Source organism: Eulemur rufifrons, chromosome 24 (genome assembly GCF_041146395.1).
Source record: "Eulemur rufifrons isolate Redbay chromosome 24, OSU_ERuf_1, whole genome shotgun sequence".
In the NCBI taxonomy this organism is placed as follows: domain Eukaryota; kingdom Metazoa; phylum Chordata; class Mammalia; order Primates; family Lemuridae; genus Eulemur; species Eulemur rufifrons.
Genome location: NC_091006.1, coordinates 15301758 through 15318177, shown reverse-complemented (window position 1 = coordinate 15318177; position 16420 = coordinate 15301758). Strand labels below are relative to the sequence as shown.

The following is a 16420-nucleotide window of genomic DNA, read 5'->3' as shown; positions in this document are numbered from 1 at the left end:
CTGATGACAGGCCAGAGAGACGCCTTGTGGACCTCTGACAGCCAGAACTCTAAGATAACCAATCTATGTTGTCTTAAGCCTATAACCTTGTAGTAATTTGTTAGAGCAGCAACGGGAAGCTACCACACTGGGTATCTGCTTTAGTCTCTGCAAACTCAAACTTTCCTTCTCTTGGGTCATTGCTGCATTTCCATGATCAGGCACATGGCAAACCCTATAAATATGTGCTGATACTTGGGCAGGAAGGAGTTAAGACCAGGAAGACGTGGGCACGGATCAGGGGAGACCGCATTTCTCTCTAAATGCCTCCAGAGAGGCTGGTGCACACTCCAGCCCTGGGGAAACCAGAGCCAGCCTCTTAGAAAGTTCCTCTTCCTGTGGGGCTGCTGATGTGACAACCTTATCATGGGAAGGACCCAGCCTCCAAGTGGCCACACCCTGTGTGCCTCTCTGTCCTGCAGGCACCGTGGTCTCATCCAACTGCACAGCCAGGGCCAGTAGGAGGAGACGCCATGACCCCCACCCTCATGGCCCTGCTCTGCCTCAGTGAGACGGAAAGAGCGGAGGGGAGACCTGGTCTGGGAGGGACCCCACCCCACAGCCACACCCTGCTCTAGCAGGAGACCCCAGGGGCTCAGGAGGCTCCCGGGGAGGACAGGGCATGCTCAGACTTCAGGGAACAAATCTCTCACAGGGAACTCTCTTCCAGGGTTGAGTCTGGACCCCAGGACCAGCGTGCAGGCAGGTGAGTCTGTCTCCAACTGTCCCAAGTCGCTCCTCCTCACTGGGGACAAGGGGACACCCCTGGGAAGCTGGGAATGGGGAACAGCAGTTCTGGGCTGACTGATGGGGACATCTGGAGGGTCCTGGGCTATGAGCTGGGATCTGAGGGGTGGGGATGTCTTGGGACCCAGTCTCTGATTTCCTTCCAGGGACCCTCCCCAAACCCACCCTCTGGGCTGAGCCAGACTCTGTGATCACCTGGGGGAGCCCTGCTACCATCTGGTGTCAGGGGACCCTGGATGCCAAGGAGTACCGTCTGGAGAAAGACAGAATATTAGTGCCCTGGGACACACAGAAACTACTAGAGACTGGGAACAAGGCCAAGTTCAACATCCCATCCATGGCAGAGCACTACATTGGGCAGTATCGCTGTTACTGTTACAGCCCCGCTGGATGGTCAGAGCCCAGTGACCCCCTGGAGCTGGTGGTGACAGGTGAGGGGACCCTCAGGGGTCCCAGCCCCAGGATCTGCCCTCAGTGGTGTCTCCCTCTCACAGCCCAGCTCTGAGGGATGATGTGGGAGGTGTGAGCCCCATTGAACACGGCTGCCTCCTTCTCTCCTAGGATCCTATGGCAAACCCACCCTCTCAGCCCTGCCGAGCCCTGTCGTGACCCCAGGAGGGAACGTGACCCTCCAGTGTGTCTCACAGGATGGATTTGGTGGGTTCATTCTGATTGAGGAAGAAGAACACCAGCTCTCCTGGACCCAAGACTCACAGCAAACCTCCTATGGGCAGTACCAGGCCCTGTTCCCTGTGGGCCCCGTGACCCCCAGCCACAGGTGGACCTTCAGATGCTATGGCTATTACAGGAACAACCCACGGATGTGGTCGGAACCCAGTGATCCCCTGGAGCTACTCGTCTCAGGTGAGGACCCCGACCCCGTCCTCTCTGAACTCAAAGGGTCAGCTCAGGGCCCTGGCCCAGGAGAGCTCTGGGACAACAAGGAATGAGAGGAGAGAAGGGTATGGGCCCCAGGGAAGGGTCCAGCCATGAGAGGTGGAAATAGACAGAACCTCCCACCCCTGGGAACCGACCCCTGAAGTCTCAGTCAGGGTGCAGGGAAGGGAGGGTGGAATGAGATATGGGTGAACCTCCGAGGAAATGTGATGAGACTGAGGGTAGAGGACAGATGCCCCCACCCACCCACCTCCTGATGTCTCCTTCTCAGAATCAGAACCCCTGGGTGTCCCAGCCCCTCACCCCCAGGTCCTGACCCAGTGGGTGATGGAATCAGTTACCATGATCCCAGAGAATCTTCCAGACTCATCTCAATCCTTTTCCCAATATTAAGGGGAGAGGTCTGCTCCCAAGAGGAGCAGGGAGCAGGGTGGACATTAAGGATGGAGCCACATGGCTTCTGGGGCTCTGGGGATGGGGCAGCTGTGACCTCTGTGGTGGTCAGAGGGAAGGGAGGTGTCCAAGGTCCAGGCAGGAAGGAGGGACCAGAGCTGATGGGTGGAGGGGCCGGGTCTGTCCCTTCTCCTTGAGCAGGGCACCCAGGAGCTTACTCACCAGGGAGCCATGATCAGGGGAGCGAGCAAGGCAGGTGCTTAGTCTAGGAGTCCAGTGGGAGGAACCCTGGGAGGGGGGCAGAGTCGGACTTGGCTCAGCCTCTCCTTGGGAGGAGGAACTTCTGAGACAGCCTTTTCCCCTCCTGCCCTGGGTTCCCCTCTGAATAAGGGGGAGTTGTCCGGGAGTGACCTCCAAAGACCCATCCTTTCTGACCCCCTGGGCATCTGGGATGCGGCTCATCCTAGACCTGCTCCCGTCTCCAGCCCTCTCTGGGCCTGTCCTGCTTCTCTCAGTAACAGACTTGTCAGGGTTTAAAAACCGAGGAAGACAGGGGCAGGAGCATGTGATTTTTGTGCATTAGTGTTGGAATTTCATCTAAATATGAGGAAGCCACAATACTATGATAGCAGCAAAGATTTATAAAACTCCAATGGTTTAGAATCTCCTGTCCCTCATGTATCACACAAGATCTTTTATATTTTCTACTAAGTCCACACCCACACAGCTCTGCATGACACCCAGGCCCCTCCCCTGTCTGGGAGGGTGTGCGGTGAGCAGAAGGAGGAGAACGGGGCGGGTCTGCGGGGTTTGGTGTCCAGGCCTGACTTGGAGACAGGGAAGATGCTGGGGCTGATGGAGAAGGAGGACAGGCTGGGTCTGTTAGAGGACAACTTGGTACCCCTATCTCTAATTCCCAAAAGACCCCGAGGATGGAGCCCCTCACCCCCACATGCGGGATCTCTGATACCTCTCAGGACAGCAGCCTCTTAGGTCTGGGTGGGACCTCACTGTGGTGAGGGTGGGGCCCACACCAGACACGCTCCCTCAGAGAGAGGCTCCCCGGGCTGTGGGTACCGCTGGGCACGGCCCCTCCTGTGTTCCCCTGGTGGCTTCTGTGTTCAGTGCGCACCTGAGACTAAGGAGGGACCTGCATCTGCGCACTGGGGCAAGCTAGGGAATCACCGTGCAGCACGTCTTGTGTGTAACTCATTTCTACTCCTCATTTTCTGTGCACACTCATCTCATGTTGCTCTCTCTTTTTATGAAATTTATTTTGTTATATTTTATTTTAATTTCAATAGATTTAGAGGATACAAGTGTTTTTAATTACATCGTAGAAATGTATAATGCTGAAGTCAGGCCTGTTAGTGTACCCACCACCAGAATAGCATACACTGTACCCAACAGGTAATTTTTTATCCTGTGTCCATTAAGCCACTTTACGATCATATATACCCATTGTTTAGCTTATAAGTGAGAACATGTGGTGCTTATTTTTCCATTCCTGAGACACTTCACTTAGGATAGTGGTCTCCATTTCCATCCAAGTTGCTGCCAAAGACATTATTTTATTCCTTTCATGAATGAGAAGTATTCCATGGCTTATATACCATATTTTCTTTATCCACTTATCAATTGATGGGCACTTAGGATGCTTACATTTCTTTGCAATTGTGAACTGGGCTGTGGTAAACATTCGAGTGCACGTTTCTTTTTGACATGATGACTTCTTTTCCTTTGGGTGGATACCCAGTAGTGGGATTGCTGGATAGAATGGTAGGTCTATTTCCAGTTCTTTGAAGAATCTCCACGCTGCTTTCCATAGAGTTTGTACTAATTTACATTCCCATCAACGTGTAGGAGTGTTCCTTTTCAGCACATCCATGCCATCTATTGGTTTTTGGCTTAATAATGACCATTCTGGCAGGCGTGATATGATATCACATGGTGACTTTAATTTGCATTTTCCTGATGACTAGTGATGCTGAGTGTTTGTTCTTATGTTTGTGGGCCATATGTATACCTTCTTTTGAAAAAAATCTGTTCATGCATTGCATTATGCCTACTTTTTGATGGGGTTGTTCGTTTTTTTCTTTCTGATTTCTTTGAGTTCTTTGTAGATTCTGGATATTAGCCCTTTGTTGGATTTATACTTTGAGAATATTGTCTCCCATTCTGTAGGTTGTCCATTTACTCTGTCAATTATTTCCTTTGCAGTGCAGAAACTTTTTTAGTTTAATTGAGCCACATTTATTTATGTCTGTTGTTGCTGTATTTGCTTTGGGACCTTAATTGTAAACTCTTTGCCCAGGCCAGTGTCCAGAAGACTTTTTGCTGCATTTTCTCCTAGAAGTTTTATGGTTTAGGTCTTCCGTTCAAGTCTTCAATCCAGCTTGAGTTAATGTTTGTATGTGGTGAGAGATAGGGATCCAGTTTCATTTTTCTGCATGTGGCTATCCAATTTTTCCAAACCACTTATTGAATAGCTCATCCTTTCCCCAGTGTATGTTTTTGTCTGCTTTGTTCAAATGTCTGCTGGTTGTAGATATATGGTTTTATTTCTAGGTTCTCTATACTTTTCCAGTGATCTTTGTGTCTACCATTATACCATATATGGTATACCATATACAACAGTATTCTGCTGTTTTGGTTTCTATAGCCCTGGAGTATAATTTTAAGTCAGATAATGTGATGTCTCCAGATTTGTTCTTGGGATTAGCATTGCCTTGGACATTCAGGCTCCATTTTATGATTCCATATTAACTTAGGATTGTTTTTCTCTAGTTCTGTGAAAAAGGGCGTTGGTATTTTGATGGGAATTGCATTGAATCTGTAAATAATCAATTTGGGCGGTATGGACATTTTAACACTATTGATTCTTCCAATTCATGAGTATGGAATATTTTTCCTTTCTTTGTGTGTGTCATCTATGATTTCTTTCATTAGTATTTGGTAGTTATCCTTGTAGAGATCTTTCACCTCTTTGGTTAAGTGTTTTTTGATATTAATTTTTTGCATCTATTGTAAATGATATTGATGTTTTGCTTTGACTCTTGGCTTGAATGTTATTAGTGTATTGTAAGGCTACTTATTTGTGTACACTAATTTTGTAATGTAAAACTTTACTGAATTTATCTGTCAATTCCAGGAGTGTTTTGCAGGAGTCTTTTGATTTTTAGACATAATACCATATCATCCACAAAGAGAGACAGTTTGACCTCCTCTTTCCTAACTTGGATGCCCTTTAACTTTTATTTTTAATTATTATGGGTACGTGATATTTGTATGTTTTATAGGGTACATGTGAGTTTTGATACAGGGACACAATGTGAATCAATGAAATCAGTAATTATGGTATCCATTACCTCAAGCATTTATCATTTCTTTGTATTTAGAACATTCCGATTCCACCTTTTTAGTTATTTTAAGGTAGACCCGAACATATTGTTGATTATAGTTACTTTGCTGTGATGTCAAATATTGTTGCATTTTAACTATCTCAGTATGTTTTTCCACCCCTTAAGCAGACTAACTTTATTCCTCCATCCCCACTACCATGCCCATTTCCTGGTAACCATCATTCTATTCTCTGTGTCCATGAGATCAATTATTTTTAATATTTAGCTTGATGCTTTCATCTTGCAGCTTGTAGGATTTTCACCTTGACTTTGACCAGTCTGATGACTATGTCCCTTGGAGATGTTCTACTAGTAATGAATCTTCCAAGAGTTCAATGACCTTTCTGTATCCGGTTGTCCAAATTTCTAGCTAGACCCAGGAAGTTTTCCTCCTTTATTCTCTCAAACAGGTTTTCCTGAACTTTCACTTTGGTTTCTTCTCCCTTAAGGATACCTATAATTGTTATGTTTGGTCATCTAACATGGTCCCATGATTCTCACAAACTTTGTTCATTCTTCTTGATTCTTTTGTCTTCATTGTTGACTAACTAGGTTAATTCAAAAGGCTTTTCTCAAGTTCTGAAATTCTTTCTTCTGCTTCATCTAGTCTATTGTTAAAACTTTCCACTGTATTTTGAATTCCCTAAATGATTCTTTTATTTCCAGAAATTCTGTTATTTTATAACTATGTATCTCTTTAGTAAGTTGTTCATTTCCGCCCTGAATTTTTGTTGTTGTTGCATCTTTGTGCTGGTTTTCCTCTTTCTCAGTGATCCCACTGACCTTATTTGTGATCTGTATTTTGAATTCCATAACCGACACTTCAAACATTGCTTTTTGGTTGGAGTCCATTGCTGGAGAGCTAGTGTGATCTGCTGGGGGTGCTGAAACAGCCTGCTCTTTCATATTGCCAGAGTTTTTCTCCTGGTTCTTTCTCATCTAAAACCTCTTCCCTCAGCTCCAAACAGATACCATTGTGGTTCGATTGTCTTCGGCCAGAGTCTTGCTGCTCAGTGTAGGAAGGGAGAGTTACCCTATCCTTTGACGGATGTGGCTAGATACCCACTGTGGTGTTGCTGGCATATTGGGTTGGTTGAACCTCACACCCCTGGGAGACTGTTCACATGCCACTCATGGGGGACCAGACTGGGTAATCTCCAGTCCCCAGGTTCCTGGATGGTGTGCCTGAGTCCTGGGAGGAGCAGACCAAGGTTGAGCTGGCAAACTTGCTCTCAAGCCTGCCTGGGTCCAGGAGCTGGTTGTGATGGTGAGGGTTGGGGTGCTCTCCCGCCCCAGAACACTCAGGCAAGAGAAGGATGGATGCACTGTGAGCCTGTGACAGCAGGGCCTTCTTGAGATTAGCAGCGGCAGGGAGCTGTGGGACACACAAGGAACTAACACCTTCCTCTTTCGGCAATGACTGTGGTCTCTGTCCTTCTGGTATACAAAAGCACCCAGATTGCAGCTCCCGCGCTGACCCAGCTGCAGCAGAGATGGCAGAGGTGGCTCAACCCGCTGTTTGTAGGGAAAGCAGACTGGTTGTGGGCTGTGGCTGAAATGCTCCAGGGGCAGATGTGGTTGTGCCAGGGACTTGCCTCTGGGGACGGCAGGCTCCTTGTAGAAGAGACAGGCAGCTTGCAGCTTGGGGAGAGGACTCATAGCCACACCCTCCCTTATGGGTGCTTGCTGCTCCTTTTTAGGAGGAAGGAATGAGCCCTAAGCTCCATGGAAGCCTGGTGTGACGGGTGATCTGTCAGAGGCAGGGTGGCTGCTCCCAGGGGCCCTGGCTTAATGGTCCCCTGTGGAACACTCACCAGTCCTGAGCAGGAACAGCATTTCAGCCATTGCTTCCTTTGTGGCAGGAGTGGGAAGGAAGGAAGGTGGTGAAGACCCCTAATTATGGAGAGGGTCTCCACTGGGGAAAGCACAGACAATATCATATCACAAGCCACGGGCACACTGGTGCCGGAGTGTGTGTCCTGGGTCAGAACTCCAGGAACACCGTTGCTTTCCTGTGTCCGCCTATTCCTTTGTGGTTGTCACAGTTCGAACAGCGATTGGAGAATCTTTGTGCGGGATCCAGTAACAGGGAGGTTGAGGGGCTATGACTTCCCTGGCTGGATAGAGGCACCTGGCGTGCGTGCAAGCAATATGGCACCTGCCATTTCAGCCTGGGTCCGTGGTGAGGGGAAGCGACCTTACATGGGCCTGCTGCCCAGTGCTATGTCCCCAAGAAATTCTCAGTTCACTAGTGTCAGCAGCATCTGCATTTGTCAGGACAGAAGGGCTGCCCCACAGATGGGGAGCTGGCAATCTGCCACAGGTGTGAAGGGAGGAAAAGTCATCACTCCCGCCTACCCTTTCTGCCAGGCTCCAAAGCCCTTGGCAGTTGGTCTCTGTCAAAATGTTGCTCCTCCTTTTTCAGCTCCACCACTTCTTCCCACGGGACCTCCAGTAAAGGCAGGTTCTGGCTTTTTCCCTTAGTATTTCACCTGGGCTCTCCTTTCTCACCTGAAACTTCTTCCTCTATTTTGGACAATCTGGGAACCAATGTCTCTAATCAGCCATCTCATCACTCTCCCCTGTCTTTTTCTGAAAGTTTTTTTTTTATCTAAAAATACATTTTATTAATTTTAAAAAATAGCATTAATATTAATATATACCTGGAGTTTCCACACAGAACCATGCATGCTTTTATTTTTACAATAAACCTTCTGTTTATTTGGACATTAAAACATCTGGAAGTTTCTCATTACAAATAATGCTGTAATAAATACGTAAATATATAGTAATTTAGAGCATCATATTATTTTTATGGTACATTTTTTGAAATAGTGCCACTGAGCCATAAAGTAGATTTCTTTTTCTGAAACTTTTAAAGTAATAATTGAATATATAAATTTATAATTTTAATTTAAATGATATGGATATATGATTGAAAGATAAATAATTCTACGCTCATTTTCATTGGGACTTGATTTAATTTAGACATTTGATTTGGAAAATAGCTTCTTATTAATAAAGCCTTTCTATCCTGAAGATTTAAAATGGAGGCATATGAATGAACTTAAGTGTTTTTGAAATTTCATTTATAAGAATATTGTACATTCACTCACGTTCAAAGAATTGTTAAACTACTTTAACAATTTATAAGAAAGGTCATTCATTCCTTTACATTTTTAAAATAAGAGATAGATATGTTTGACAAACCTATTGGTTCGAGTATATTGACTTTATTCCATATTAGCTGACAACAGAATTTCTGTCTTCCAATTATTGTTCTGTTGATTTCTTCTAATATAGTGATGAAATTTATATAAACCACAAGAAAATATAAATTTCAGGTCTTTCCTTCTAAATTACATTTTAGTATGTAACTACATAATAAGTAAATTTGGAAACTTTTGCTTTTTACATATCTATGTATAATTATATAAATTACATGGGAATATGTGTGTACATCTACAGATATTTAGATATATTCATACATATGCTTGATATTTTTGACATAATATGTTTTAACATCATTGTTATTGACCTTCCCACCTAGACTAATTCTTCATAAAAGCAGACATATTGTTTGATGTGCCTGTGATTATACCACTCCTTAGAAAATATATATTTGTGTATGTGTGGGTCTGTGTGTATGTATCACATTCCAGCTGTTCCCAACTATATAAAGTATTAATTAACAAGAGGGGATTAATTAACAAGATCAGGGGAGGATGAGTCGCCAGGTGACTGGTCTCAGGTGGGGTGAAGGGGAGGCAGCCCCAGACGTTCACCCCTTTGAGTTCCTCACATTCAGGAGCCCCTGAGGTCCAACCCTGCATCCACGGTGCCTGGGTCCTCTGTCACGGATAAGTGGAAATGCACATGTCCAGGGTAATTTCCTCATCAAATCCTCGTTAGTATAGTGGTGAGTATCCCCTCCTGTCAGGGTAATGTCCTTATGTGGTCCTATCTCCCAGACAGAACAGAGAGCACACAAGGGCTCAGTTATTTCTGTATTGGGGACCATTTTCCTTGCTGGTCCTGAGCACTTAGGGTCTAGCAAAACTCTTCCCAAATGACTGAGAAGCAAAGTTTGGATCCAAAGAGCACAGGAAGGCTGAAACAATTCAATAAGGAGGCGAGAGTGACCCTGCTACAGAAAAGAAAGGGTTTATTGAGAAACTGCATAAAAGTCACATCGTGTGACATGAAGGAATATAGAAGGCAGAGCCCAGGGGAGAGGCTGGGCTCCGGTCTTTTTATCCCCTCCCCCTTCCCCTCTGTTTTCATTCTCAGGAGCACCTGAGACCATCAGCCCCTAACAAAACAAGTCTGACCCCACGAGTGGAGAGTGAGGAGACCTTCTCAGTCATGGGCAGGGCACACAGGGTCAGGCCTTGTCCAGGGGAGGACGGTGTCCTGGGGGAACCTCCAGGGATCCTGTGTGACTTCGGTCTGCTCTGGCTTCTCTGATCTCTTTGTCCACAATTCCCAGCCCGACACCCCCGGGATTACACAGTGGAGAATCTCGTCCGCTTGGGCGTGGCTGGCTTGATCCTGGTGGCCCTCGGGATTCTGCTGTTTCAGGACTGGCACAGCCAGAGAAGACACCAGGATGAAGCCCAAAGGTAAACTCCAGAGACAACAACGCACCATCCAGTGTGGTCGATACTTGGAAGTAAATCTGATGATCCCAGGAGGCTCTGGAAGAGAATCTAGGACATGTGCTGTCCAGACTGTCTGCTGGTCATTTCCGGAGGTGGGACTCACTGTCCATGTGCAGGGACACCACGTGTGGTGGGGAACCTGCAGCCCTAAGGAAATTTGTTGCCTTCCTGGTCCTTAATTGCAGCCTGTTGACCTAATTCAAATTTTACAGAACAAATACTTTCTTTAAAAGGGATGCAACAGAGAAAGATGAAGCTTCTCTTGCCCCCTTTGGTGCTTAAAAAGAACTATCTTGAAATCAGAAGGGGCAGGATCCCCACACACGGCTGGGGCAATCTGTGGAGGACCATTAAACTGTGATACATTTCCTCTATTCAGGTATTGACTTTCCTTAACTGAATACCCTCCTTTTCCAACCTTCAGACATGAAGCTACATTTCACATGGCAGCTTTGGGCCCGCACCTCTGTACCCCTTCATGCTCTGGTCCACTGTCATGTAAACACAGTTTTCTTTATGTCTAATTTCCACATTCCCTGATGCACTCTGTTCAGCCTCCATCTCTTCAGTCAGAGGTCCAACCTGTTCCCACAACTGAATAAGTGGGAGAAGATCAGAGTCCAACCAGAAAAATGTCACAGAAATGATGCCCTGACACCCTACCAACCCTTCTCTCTTTATCAGATGCTGTCTACCTACTTTCTCCTAAAATATTATCACTTGGAATCATGACACCGGCTTTCGTGTGACAACTCAGTGGTATGTTGATTCTGAAACAGACATTTTTTAAATGCTCTTATTTGTGGCCTTTTCCAGTCTCTGGGGTGTGAATATTTTCATGGCCAAAGTTAAGGTGCCTATAGGACATCCCTGAATGTACAGTGGGAAGCGATGAATGGAATTGTCTTCACAAATGAATCTGAACCATCCGCAGCACATCTCACTTACAGCTCCCACGTCCACACCTGTATTTCCTCCCATTTGAGAGGTGATGATGGGTCCTGCACCAGTGATACCACACACTTTCAATGACACTGTGACACCGTAATCCTTGCATGTTCCCCTGAGAGGCAGGAGACACAAAAATGGCAACATCCCATGTGGGAAAGTATAAGGCTCATTTAGAAATCCAGTACCTTAGGCCGGGCGCAGTGGCTCACGCCTGTAATCCTAGCACTCTGGGAGGCCGAGGCGGGTGGATCACTTGAGGTCAGGAGTTCGAGACCAGCCTGAGCAAGAGTGAGACCGCGTCTCTACTAAAAATAGAAAGAAACTATATGGACAACTAAAATATATATATACAAAAAAAAATTAGCCGGGCATGGTGGCCCATGCCTGTAGTCCCAGCTACTCGGGAGGCTGAGGCAGTAGGATAGCTTAAGCCCAGGAGTTTGAGGTTGCTGTGAGCTAGACTGACGCCACGGCACTCACTCTAGCCCGGGCAACAGAATGAGACTCTGTCTCAAAAAAAAAAAAAAAAAAAAGAAATCCAGTACCTTAGTGGTAGGGTTGTAAATTACTTCAATCAACTTGTGGAGTATATTGGAAGTATCTAGTTAAAAGGAACAGATACTCAACTATGATCACGTAGTGCACAGCCTAGAGGAAGATGTGTGCACTTGCACGAGGTTGCATTGGCAAGAACAGTGATAGGAGCGGCACTGATACTAGATGACAGCCATAACACTCAAAGGTGAATCTGTTTTAAAAGACCAATATGTGGTTTTTATCCACCATGGTGTATTGTATGGCAGTAAAAATGTACAGTCTACATCTTCAAAGAGCAAGGTATATCAATCCTCAGACATGACAGTGACAAATGAAAGAAGAATATAAAAGATGTCATTCAGGGCTAACCCCCTACATAGGGTCAAAAAAGGGAAATATTTTTTTAGACAGGCATGTGTAAGATAAACCCAAAAAATAAGGGAAGGAATTAATCCCATGTAGTCCAGAATGGTGGTTTTTCTTTGGGCTGAAGAAGCGTCTTAGAACTGGAGAGAGGTGGGGGCTGCACAACGTTGTGAATGGACTAAATGCCACTGAATTCTGTACTTTATTGGTCAATTTTCTGTTATATGAATTTTACCTCAATAAAAAGAAATGCGAGGGGAAAAGATGTAATTCCCTATAGATTCCTTTTACTTTGAGAAGTTGCACCATGACACAGGATTTTCATTGGAGGTAGGACTGCGACCAGGACAAAGATGCCCTAAATGCCACAGAGATTAGGCATTAACCCACTGATGAAATTTTACCTTCGATTTTACCTTCACTTTGGCTTAGTGAAGAATCCAAGAAGAAGCACCAGCACTCCTGCATCCTTTCCTGTGGTCAACTGCTATTCAAACAAGGATGTAATATTGCCCCCAAAGTCCCTTGTTGGCCTGAAGAAAGTTTTAGGGACTTACAATTTGCCATCCCTACCATAAGAGCTCTCTGACCACATGTCTGTTGCAGCTACAACAGGTTGAAACCTGTCCATGTGCAGACACTGGTCATCCTCACACAGTAGTGACAGTTGCGGTCATTATCACTTTCCCACAATAAGGAAAATAGAAAGGAAGATGCTGTCTGCTCAAGGTTGACAAGAAGTAGATGTTACCCCCATAACTTACATCGGAATCTGTGAATTTTCTCCAATAAATGCCCTTTTCCCAAAGCATGAAAACAGAATCCACAGTCAGATGAAGAACTATGGGCAGGGGGAGAAAAGGGAGAGGGAGCAGAAATGACTCAGGGTTTTAAATGAGAGGGATGAAGAGAAGGTGCCTCTACTCATAGGAATGAGGAAGTCAGAGGGAGGAAGTGCTTGGGAGAAACAGAACCACATACTTAGGTGAGGAGGGAGGCTGTGCTTCCTCTGCCAGTCAGTTAACTTTCTAACAAACACGTCCCAGCCTCCTTCTCCTCCTGGGGTCATTGTCCTGTGACAGCTCCATTGGCACCTCTAGTGAACCAAGACAGAGAGTGGAGCAGCCCTCAGTTCCTCACTCGCTTCTGCTTCATACAGTGCACAAACCCGAACAGCTCTGCCCCTGAGCCCTCCTTACCCAGGTCTCCTGGTCCGTCACCACCATCCAGGGTCAGTTGGAGACTGGAGATGTCTTGTCACATCAACCTCCCTCCTGGTCCCTACTCTGGGTCCTCACTCCCTGCTGAAGTTCATTATTCTCAAATTGCAATATTATCAGTCAACGACCCTTCACTGAACACAATCCTTTGATGAGTCTCTATCTTCCTCCAAATGAGACACCAGCATCTCTGCCTGGTGTTCATGTTGCTGATGATCAGATCTGAGCCAAATCCTCCAGCCTGAGAAAACACGGCTTCTCCCTGTGAAGCACCTGTCCCTCCCCAGACACACACATCTGGGATTTTAACATGTTTGTGTCTTCTCACAGTCTGATCGCAGAGACAATTTGAACTAAGAGGAAGCCTTTTCCAACATCCTAAACATGATAAAGGCACAACTCTCTGTCTCATCTCACTCAACAAACAGTTAACTCTATTTCCCACAAAGGGCTTTGGTAAGGGCTGCATGAGAAATCCAATTAAACCATTTAGAATACTGAGGCGCACATCCACGTTATCTTGGGGTCGGATTACTGTTGGAGTTTTATCACGGTTTATTGTAAGTGCAATCTTTCTACCACCCATTTCTGACTGATGGAATAAGAGACACGATGGAAGGGAAGGCCAGGTGGACGGCACTGGAGATGCTTCTCCCTAACAGAATAGTGAAACCAAAGTAATCTCACACATCTGGAGAAAGTGCAAGGATCGGTGACTCCGTCAGGACTTCCACGTGCTTGTTCCACTCCCCTATTTGACCTGTGCAGAAAACAGATGGACTGTGGAGAATGGCAGTGGATTCTTGTAAATCAGACGGGGATTTCAATTTCAGCTGAGGAGCCTCAATTTCCTGTTGAGGCTTCGTTACTGGAGAAAATCCACAGGTCCCCTGGCACTTGTGTGCAGCTACTGATCTGGGAAAAGAGTATCTTCTCCGTGTGGATTGCAAGGGCTCTCAGAGTCAGCAATGCATGTCCACTGCCCAACTTCAGGGCTATACTGACTCTGCAGCCCTCTGTCAGCTGGTCGGCAGGGACCATGATCACCTCTCCACGGCACAGAACATCATACGGGTCCTTTACATCATTGATGCACTGATTGGATCTGTTCAACAGGAAGTAGCAAATACTCCAGACAGTTTGTGAGACCACGTGTTCCAGAGAATGGGAAGTAAATCATCCTCAAAATTCAGGTTTCTGCTTCCTGAGTAAAATCTCTAGGAGTCCAGCTGCCTGAGGCACGCTGAGGTAGGTCCTCCCAAGGTGAAGACACGTCACTCCATCTGACCTCTTACTCATAAGAGACAAGTCCAAGACCTATGGGCCTCTTCTAAAATTTGGAGACAACATATACCTCCTTGGATATGTCACCTCAACCTATTTATTACGTACCCTGAACGGCTGTTCGTTTTAAGTAGGGCCTAGAGGCCGGGCGCGGTGGCTCACGCCTGTAATCCTAACACTCTGGGAGGCCGAGGTGGGCGGATCGTTTGAGCTCAGGAGTTCGAGACCAGCCTGAGCAAGAGCGAGACCCCATCTCTACTAAAAATAGAAAGAAATTATATGGACAGCTAAAAGTATATATAGAAAAAATTAGCCGGGCATGGTGGTGCATGCCTGTAGTCCCAGCTACTCGGGAGGCTGAGACAGGAGGATTGCTTGAGCCCAGGAGTTTGAGGTTGCTGTGAGCTAGGCTGACGCCACGGCACTCACTCTAGCCTGGGCAACAGAGTGAGACTCTGTCTCAAAAAAAAAAAAAAAAAAAAAAAAAGTAGGGCCTAGAATGAAAGGTGCATACCCTTTGTAATCTTTGCAACAGCTGCAGCTGCAGACAGCCTGAGCCTGTGACCCAGCAGACCCGGTGGTGTTAGAAGCACCTGAAGCAGATGAGGATCCTATACAGAGCCTTTGGCAGGAAGCTTTAGATGAATGTACCACATAGTTGTCTACGATTCTGAAGCCACATTGTGCCATTTCTGCAGAGATGGTTCTCAATTTGTGACACAGTTTCTAGCTTGCTACTGGGCTGCAGTAGAGATTGAACACTTGGCCTTGAGTGGGCGGGTCACCATGTGACTTGAGCTCCCGTCAGGAACTGGGTGTGGACCGACCAACCAAACTTGCAACTGGCCAGGCCCAGCTGCTCTCCGTCATCAAACAGAAGTGGTTTATACAAGATTTGGCTAAAGGAGTTTGTGAAGACATGTGGTAGGCAGAGTAATGACCTCCCAAAGGTGTCCACGTCCTGGTCTTCAGAACCTGTGATTATGGTACCTTACGTGGCAAGAGGGACTTTGCAGATGTGGTTAAGTTAAGCATCTTTGGGTGGGCAGATATCTTGGATTATCCAGGTGGGCCCAATGTGATCCCAAAGGGCCTTATACATGAAAGAGGGAGGCAGGAGGGTGACATCAGAGAAGGGAAGATGGAAGCAGAGGCTGGAATAACATCACTGCTGGCTTTGAGGATGGAAGGGGATGAGAGTGAAGGAGTGCAGGCGGCCTGCAGATGCTTGAGGAGGTAAGAGAACAGACTCTCCCTGGAGCCTCCAGAAGGAACACAGCCCTGATGACAACTGATGACAGGCCAGAGAGACGCCTTGTGGACCTCTGACAGCCAGAACTCTAAGATAACCAATCTATGTTGTCTTAAGCCTATAACCTTGTAGTAATTTGTTAGAGCAGCAACGGGAAGCTACCACACTGGGTATCTGCTTTAGTCTCTGCAAACTCAAACTTTCCTTCTCTTGGGTCATTGCTGCATTTCCATGATCAGGCACACGGCAAACCCTATAAATATGTGCTGATACTTGGGCAGGAAGGAGTTAAGATCAGGAAGACGTGGGCACGGATCAGGGGAGACCGCATTTCTCTCTAAATGCCTCCAGAGAGGCTGGTGCACACTCCAGCCCTGGGGAAACCAGAGCCAGCCTCTTAGAAAGTTCCTCTTACTGTGGGGCTGCTGATGTGACAACCTTATCATGGGAAGGACCCAGCCTCCAAGTGGCCACACCCTGTGTGCCTCTCTGTCCTGCAGGCACCGTGGTCTCATCCAACTGCACAGCCAGGGCCAGTAGGAGGAGACGCCATGACCCCCACCCTCATGGTCCTGCTCTGCCTCGGTGAGACGGAAAGAGCGGAGGGGAGACCTGGTCTGGGAGGGACCCCACCCCACAGCCACGCCCTGCTCTAGCAGGAGACCCCAGGGG

At 46.7% G+C, this 16420-nt stretch overlaps 3 protein-coding genes across 3 annotated transcripts in view; 2 read left to right on the top strand and 1 right to left on the bottom strand.

The window, feature by feature from the left end:
• LOC138374230 (NACHT, LRR and PYD domains-containing protein 7-like) overlaps positions 1-16420 on the bottom strand; it is a 672516-nt gene that overhangs the window by 574928 nt on the left and 81168 nt on the right.
• LOC138374878 (leukocyte immunoglobulin-like receptor subfamily A member 5) lies at positions 468-16288 on the top strand. Its single transcript, XM_069458094.1, is given in 7 exon segments — positions 468-546; positions 710-745; positions 933-1217; positions 1348-1650; positions 9768-9815; positions 9967-10099; positions 16249-16288. Coding segments are annotated over 7 exon segments (879 nt in total). The 5' UTR covers positions 468-512.
• Positions 16300-16420, top strand: part of LOC138374877 (uncharacterized) — a 50728-nt gene continuing 50607 nt past the window's right edge. Inside the window, exon 1 of the mRNA XM_069458092.1 lies at positions 16300-16333. Coding sequence (XP_069314193.1) covers positions 16300-16333 — 34 coding nt within the window. The remainder of the gene's footprint in view (positions 16334-16420) is intronic.